Genomic DNA, 7,847 nt, shown 5'->3' on the forward strand with positions numbered 1-7,847 from the left:
TGGAAATGGGATAAGGAAGAAATTATTAACTTTTGGGGGTGATCGGGGGTGGGGGGGCCCACGGGGGGGCCTACTGATCAGCCTTGGCGGAGGTGTGCGCTCTCCGAGTGCTTGTAGTTTGCAGACTTTGACACTGTGATAAGGCTGAGAAATCTGATACTCCACGCCCACTTGGTTGGACCGTTTGTTTACATCATGACCCACTGAATGCGGAAGTTACTGCGCAGTTGATGAACGGGAGCCATTGAATCAGTCCTGTTATCAACACTTTCTCCTCAACTTGTTAACTATAGTCTCTCGGTTCTCCGTGTGCCACGATGGCATTATGGCATTTACTGTTAAACTGGGCATCGACACTACTGCTGCTGTTGTTGTCTTTGTTGTTCGTGGCGTTTCTCGGATTCTGTGCGTACATTAAATACAAGCATATGAAGTATGACCACATCCCTGGACCACCGAGGGACAGGTAAGTGAACGCATCAGAGCCATGTCACACTACCGTTAAACGCAACAATCAAAGTTATTTTGTGATGTTTGTTGTGTTTCCTTTCTCTTATTTTTCCTGTAACAGTTTTTTCTTTGGACATTCACCAACATTTTTGAAGATAATGAAAGGTGATGGAATAGTGCACGAGAAATTCCTTGAATGGTAAGAATAGTTTAACCAATGCTCCAGACTTAGGTTTAGTTTTATATTTACATTTATACTATTAAAGCTTTATGTTATTGTGTGTTATTTCCAGGTCTGAGACTTATGGGCCCGTGTACAGGATTAATTTTCTACATTATGTTATATTAGGCGTTTCCTGTCCAGATGCAACCAAGGTAAACGTCAACTTACACCCATTTGCGTAGTTATTGTTATATTGCATAATGATTGCGCAATAAATGGAATAAAGTTGACCGGGTAGACCTACCTTGCAGCTTCTTTTTTGCATGTTAAAATGACCTGACTGTTCACACCAGTTTCACCAAGTTATCTTTATTGTTGTCTCTGGATTCAGGAAATCCTAATGTCCTCAAAGTACACCAAAGATGAATTTCTCGCCAACAGGCTCTTTAACCTGTTTGGTCAAAGGTAATGTCAGTCTTTCATTGACAGTAGAAATACTACATATAGTCCCTTAACCCTCACAATATCCTTTGGGTCAGTTTGACACCATTCAATGTTTATCATTTAAAAAAATAATAGTTGACTTTTTCTTGCTTCATATTTGATGATTTTTCCTAATATGATGGGGACAATTATCAGCCTCTCTTTGGGTCAGTTTTGGCTACTTTTTGGCTGGATTGTGGGGATTTGGGGCTTTTCTGGGACAATTATGGCTATAATTTTGGCTATTATTATTTTGGCTTGCCTTATAAGGGCCATTTAGGACCCATACATCCACCCAGAACCTTACCAAAATGGCAAGCCAGTTTTGGGCAAGATTTAAGCCATAATGATTTTGCTATCTAGGTGATTAACCCTTTATAGGGCACTCATAGAAATACTCTGAAATTCTAAAATTTAGCCTTTGTGTCATTGGAGGACATAATAAGACTTTATTACTTTGGTGAAATTTTTCAAAATGTCTTACTGTCATGTCGAATAATAAAAGTCAGTGAAGTTACCATATTTAGTCCTTGCCCATCAGTGGTAAAAAGAAAATATCCCAGTAGTAAATATAAAAAAATACAAGAAAAACACATGTAAGGAAAAAGGAACATGTATTTTAGAACATTAAAACATCACTTTTACAACATTAGACCAACATAAGTGCTGATCCAGACACCTGTCCACATCCACATTATCCCTCTGAACATCATTCCTACATTAGTACCATTACTTCATGGTACTTAACAAAGCAGATACACTCACTGTTCATGCAGAGGTGGACCTTACAGACCCTGTAGACCACATTGGACCTGAGATTGTTGATTCTCTGTCCCCACTGTAACAGTTGCTGTCACCGTCTTGTAATGTTTGTGGAAATTACCAAAAATAGTCACTTGCCCGATAAAGGGTTAAGCATACAATGTATCATGATAATATTTTTTCAGTGTGCTGAACATGTATTGCATGCATTGGTGTTCCTCTAGGGTCAGTTTGACCCCAAGCTGTTTTATAATAATAATAATAATAATGATAATAATAATAATAATAATAATAATATATTAGTTTTCTATATCATTTTTCAAGGCACCCACAGTGCTTTACATTATTGATCCATTATTCATTCACTCTCACATTCTCACTCTGGTGGGGGTAAGCTATGTTTGCTGTGTAAAACCTGTCTGTGTATGTGTGTGTGTGTGTGTGTGTGTGTGTGTGTGTGTGTGTGTGTGTGTGTGTGTGAACATCCCCACACCTGCCAGTGCAGTGTTGATACTTTTGAGTTCATACATTAAAGGGGGGTGGGAAAAAAACTATTCCCACCAGAACTTTGATACTTCTCGTAATGTGGGCATGTGGGAAACAACTTGACTCGTGAACTCCTGCCAAAATGAGGAAGCCAGTGTAGGCTTGGAGTTGATCACATCCAAGTCTTTTCAACTATACGTGCCTCCCCTCTAAAATTATCATCTCAAGTACATAGTATTTTATGTAAATCATTTTCTGGAGGCAAATATCCTTGGTGTCAGATTGACCCCAAGGGTAAAATGTGTGTAATGTTTGAGGATAATAGGAGGGTTAACGGTCCAGTAGACAGTCAGTATGGTCAGCAAACATCCAAATATATAATTCTGCTTGAGTTGCTCAAGTTAAAATATTGGTTATTTAGATGAACCTTAAAAATCTCATGGGTATTATTCATTATTTGAAGGTTCTTAGGTAATGGTCTGGTAACAGCACGGGACCATGAGCAGTGGTATAAACAGCGGCGGATCATGGACCCAGCCTTCAGCAGCTTGTGAGTTTTTACACTTTATTTCATGTCCATTGTCTGTATTCATTATGATTTCTGTTGAGACTGGAGTTACATGAACAAATTGATTAGCTATTGCCTTTTTTTTTTTTGTTTCGTTTTGACTTGTAATTATAATAGTGCGCTTTCTCTCTCTTTTCAGTTGCTGCTTTCTTTAATAACTGTGGTAATGATTGATCATAATTTCCAGGTACCTGAGAGGTCTGATGGGCACCTTCAATGAGAGGGCTGAGAAACTGATGGAAAAACTGTCAGATGAAGCTGATAATAAAGGAAATGTTAAGATGCTCCCACTAGTCAACTGTGTTACCCTGGATGTCATCGCCAAGGTACTGCGTCTTTCACTGCCTTCTCTCGCACTTTGGTGAATCATTTCTTAGCCTGTAAATGACAGTTTTCTTGATATGTATTCAGGTTGCGTTTGGTGTTGATTTGGACCTGCTGAACACCTCTTCACCTTTCCCTAAAGCCATCGAGACTTGTCTGAAAGGATTGGTGTACTCTGTCCGAGATGCGTTTTTTCAGGTGTGGCTTCAGAGCATGTTTTATGGTGATAATCCTGTAAATTGTACTGTCTAAAAGTGCTGTTATTGCCTGTTTCCAGTTCAATCTAAAGAACAGACCGTTCATTAAAGAAGTAAGGGAGGCATGCCGTCTGTTACGTAGAACTGGAGCTCAGTGGATCCATGACAGAAAGACCGCCATCCAAAACGGAGATGATGTTCCCAAAGACATCCTCACACAAATCATCAAAACAGCAGGAAAAGGTTGTAGATACGAGACACTTGCAGAAATCTGTCCATACACATTAAAACAAATAGGTAATCCAACAGATAAGAACACATGACTGTCCTGCTTACTGTTAGTGAATCCATAATGTAGAGTGGCAGTCCAAGGCATTCAGATTCTGATAATAAAGTCCTTCATTCAGTCATGTTCTGGGCCGTCATTTTGCTTCTTAATCTTTTGTTGACCCAGCCCAGCCCTAGATGAACACCTGATATTTTTTCACCCTCATATACAGTTTGTTGTACATTTACCCATGATTTTCTTCACAATTCATGACTTTGGGACAAATTAATGCTGTATGTTATAGCGCATAAAATTCAGCTTTAAACTTTAAATTCAACTGTAAACATGGTTGTTGCAAAACAATAAATACAGAAGAGTATGAGAACAGAATTATACTGTTGGGAAATAATGTGATATCACTAAATTAAATAATCTTTACTTTATGGACTTTCTTTAGTCCTAATATCGGACTTTTGTTGGTTTTCTCTGTATGTTTATAAGTTGAAATTCAAAATATAGACACATAGACAAATGGCCAGTAATTTTCTCACTTGTTATTTTGCTCTTATTTCAGAAGAAAACACGACTAAAGAAGATGAAGAGTTTATGCTGGACAACTTTGTGACATTCTTCATTGCTGGTTTGGCCATGTTTCTTTTGCTGCTTTTACTTTAGAAGTTTTATACTATAGTAGATACTACACTTTCTGTATACTTCCTATATTTATTATACTTCCTTTCTGGCAAGCATTCAGACTTCTAATGCGTAAAGACTTTTTACCCAAACTTTCAAAAAAAATCCTGTCTTCCTCTAAACTTAATGTCAATAAACTATTGTAGACTACAATTAAAATGTTTAATATAATTAGATAACTGATTATTTTTATTAATATTATTCTAGTTATAGGATATTTTATAAACTATCTGTACAGACAGATGTCACTGGTAGTGGAATACTAAAAAGAATTGCCCAAAAATTATGGTTTTCCTGATGTTCAGTGCCACATACATTGTTTAGTAATGGGTAAAAAAAAAAGTAAATGCGATTTCATTGTTTTTGGGGTGAGGGACCTTCATAATATTGGCAGATTAACTGGTTCTGTATTGGCTTTTTCATGGTCCAGACATCATTATCATATGTTAGCCCACTCTCAGCTGATCTCTATTTGTTTTTATTAACTTGTTTATCTTTATTGTCTTTTTCTGTGTAACATCTTAGGTCAGGAAACAACAGCTAATCTAATTGCTTTTTGCATTATGTCTCTGGGAAGACATCCTGATATATTGGAGAGGTACATATTAATACAAGCCCAGTAAAAACACAATATCTGAATTATTTGAATTATAATTAAATGACTGTTTTTATTTCTCAGAGTGAAGAAAGAGGTGGATGATGTCATTGGAATGAAAATGGACCTTAGTTATGACGATCTGGGAAAACTGACCTACCTCACACAGGTACATGTGCTATTTTATGGTTTAATCTGCCAAAGACACACTAAACTAAGATCGCAATTCTGTAAAAATGTTTCGGTGACTTATCAGTTAAAGTAATGATGTAAATCACTCTGAAGGTGCTGAAAGAGACTCTGAGAATTTACCCAACGGCTCCAGGTACATCGCGAGATATAATTAAAGACATGGTCATTAACGGTATCCGCATACCTGGAGGATGTATCGCTTTGGTGAGTGAGTCTCTTATAAATGTGTTTGTTTCAGTAACCAAACATGAAGGGGTGGGATTAAAAAAGTTACACTTCTTCTTTTTGAATATGCGAATGAAGTCATATTTTGTTTTCACGTATATGTATAAGTTTTCATGTTTTCTTGCAATCTGTTTTATTTCTAAGAACTAAAGTAGGATTGTTTTGTTTTGTTGCATATTCGAAACAAACTTAACTGAACATAGCATTTTAGAGAAGAGAGTATTTAGTAAGTTTACACTTTTTCATTAATATGAATAAAACTGCTCTGAACCTCAGTTTAGCTCCTATGCATCTGGAAGGATGGACAAATTCTTCAAGGACCCACTGACATTTGACCCAGAGAGATTTCACCCAGATGCACCGAAGTAAGTAGGACATGACTTGTTGTCTGTCTGTCTATCTGTCCTTTAGTTTGTACTCTATTACTCTCCACTAAATTGTCCAAACTCCATCATTGTTTAATATTTAGGTGCATTTGGGAAACTCTCAGATGGGTTCTTTGGATGTTGACCTTGACCTTCATTTTCAAGGTCAAATTGGGGTTGACATGGAAAATTTGGACGGTAATTTTGACTGAAGTTTTTCAGGTCTTTCAGGGTCAGTGTGTGGTCTTGGGGAGCAGAGACCAGCAGGTGTCAAAAGGGGCAGCAGAGGAGTCATCACAACATTCAATTTCATTCTTGCTTTTATTCTCCATGTCTTATACTGCAAAAATCAAAATCTTACCAAGTGTATTTTCCTCATTTCTGGTTAAAATATCTCAACACACTTAAAATAAGACATAATCACCTAAAGAGTAACTCTTCAGTGAGATTTAAGAACTTATTTTTAGACAATAGGTCTTGAAAATCTTTGTTTCAAGAAATCTTACCAAAATCATTTTCAGTTGTTCCATTGGCAGATTTTTTTTTTTTTTTTTTTGCTTAATTCAAGCAAAAAAATCTGCCAATAGAACAAGGGAAAACTATCTTGATAAGATTTCTTGAAATAAGATTTTCAAGATCTATTGTCTAAAAATAAGTTCTTATATCTGACTTACAAGTTACTCTTTAGGCGATTATGTCTTATTTTAAGTGTGATGAGATATTTCGACTAGAAATGAGAAAAATACACTTGGTAAGATTTATATTTTTGCAGTGTAGGGGACTATTTCTTGTCCTGGCATTACTCATGTTCTCTGCTGTCTATTTATATTCTATTCAAGGCCTTATTACTGCTACTACCCCTTCGCCCTTGGTCCACGTGCATGCCTGGGAAAAAACTTTGCTCAGGTAAGAAAATAGCAGTGGAACCAATGGAACATCATACACGGTGTCTGTACAGTTCATCTGATGGTGTGTTCTGGTGTTTACAGATGGAGGCTAAAGTGGTGATGGCCAAACTGCTACAGAGGTTTGATTTCACCCTCATCCCAGGACAGACCTTTGACCTCGTGGACACTGGAACACTCAGGCCAAAGAGTGGAGTTGAGTGCTCTATCAGGCACAGGAAACACAGTCAGTAAATGTTCATACACCACCATGCACTGAACCTCTATAGGTTTAGAATAAAAGGGTGTCTAAAAACAAGATAGTTGAATTAAGATTGTTAAATCTAGAAATAAACATGTCTACAGATGTATGAACACTTCAAATAAGAAACTGACTCTTAAAACATGATAAATGAGCTAACACTTCTAAAATCTAAGTTGTTTTTGTTTTTTTCTTCGTAAGAATCAAATAATTTTCAGTGTACTGCTTTAGCCTACAAGCCTTTAGCCTTTACATTTTAGGTAAATGTTGATGGGGTATAACTAATTGCAAGTGATGGGAATAGATAATTGAATTACAGATTATACAAAAGTCAGTTACTGTTACAGATGATGAAATCACAGCTATGAATCAAAATGTCAGTGATTCCGAAGGAGTGATGTCCAAATCTATTATTTTGAGGGAAAAGGCTTAGATGTAGGATATAAGAGCTGAATATGTTCTGTCTGAAAAAAGAAAAGGGCTGTACCATTAATGCACTGTTTTAGTTTAAGTCGGTGTTTGTTTGCTTGTTTTTTTAAAATATATTTTACAGCTTTATTGGTTAAAAAGTAATTAAATGTAATTAGTTAAATTACTATGACAAAGTAATTAATATTTTACATTACTTACTCTGTCCATCCATCAATTTCGTCCATCCATCCATTCATCCATCCATTTTCTTCTGTTTATCCGGGGCCGGGTCGCGGAGGCAACAGTCTAAGCAGGGATGCCCAGACTTCCCTCTCCCCAGACACCTCCTCTAGCTCCTCCGGGGGGGATCCAGAGGCGTTCCCAGACCAGCTGAGAGTCATAGTCTCTCCAGTGTATCCTAGGTCTTCCCCAAGGCCTCCTCCTGGCAGGACATGCCTGGAACACCTCCCCAGGGAGGCGTCCAGGAGGCATCCAAAACAAATGCCCGAGCCACCTCCG

General features: G+C 37.3%; 1 protein-coding gene across 1 annotated transcript; it reads left to right on the top strand.

Moving 5' to 3' along the window:
* The first annotated feature begins 202 nt into the window (after positions 1–202).
* Positions 203–7,557, top strand: LOC115414619 (cholesterol 24-hydroxylase-like). The gene is made up of 15 exons (XM_030127838.1): positions 203–466; positions 572–649; positions 744–825; positions 1,005–1,078; positions 2,808–2,894; positions 3,100–3,238; positions 3,324–3,434; positions 3,514–3,676; positions 4,276–4,341; positions 4,920–4,992; positions 5,074–5,158; positions 5,275–5,385; positions 5,683–5,771; positions 6,611–6,677; positions 6,761–7,557. Exons 1-15 carry the CDS (start codon positions 318–320, stop codon positions 6,908–6,910), a joined length of 1,524 nt encoding a protein of 507 aa, XP_029983698.1. The 5' UTR covers positions 203–317; the 3' UTR covers positions 6,911–7,557.
* The last annotated feature ends 290 nt before the right edge of the window (positions 7,558–7,847 follow it).

The sequence above is a fragment of the Sphaeramia orbicularis genome, chromosome 24, assembly GCF_902148855.1.
Source record: "Sphaeramia orbicularis chromosome 24, fSphaOr1.1, whole genome shotgun sequence".
NCBI classification, from domain to species: domain Eukaryota; kingdom Metazoa; phylum Chordata; class Actinopteri; order Kurtiformes; family Apogonidae; genus Sphaeramia; species Sphaeramia orbicularis.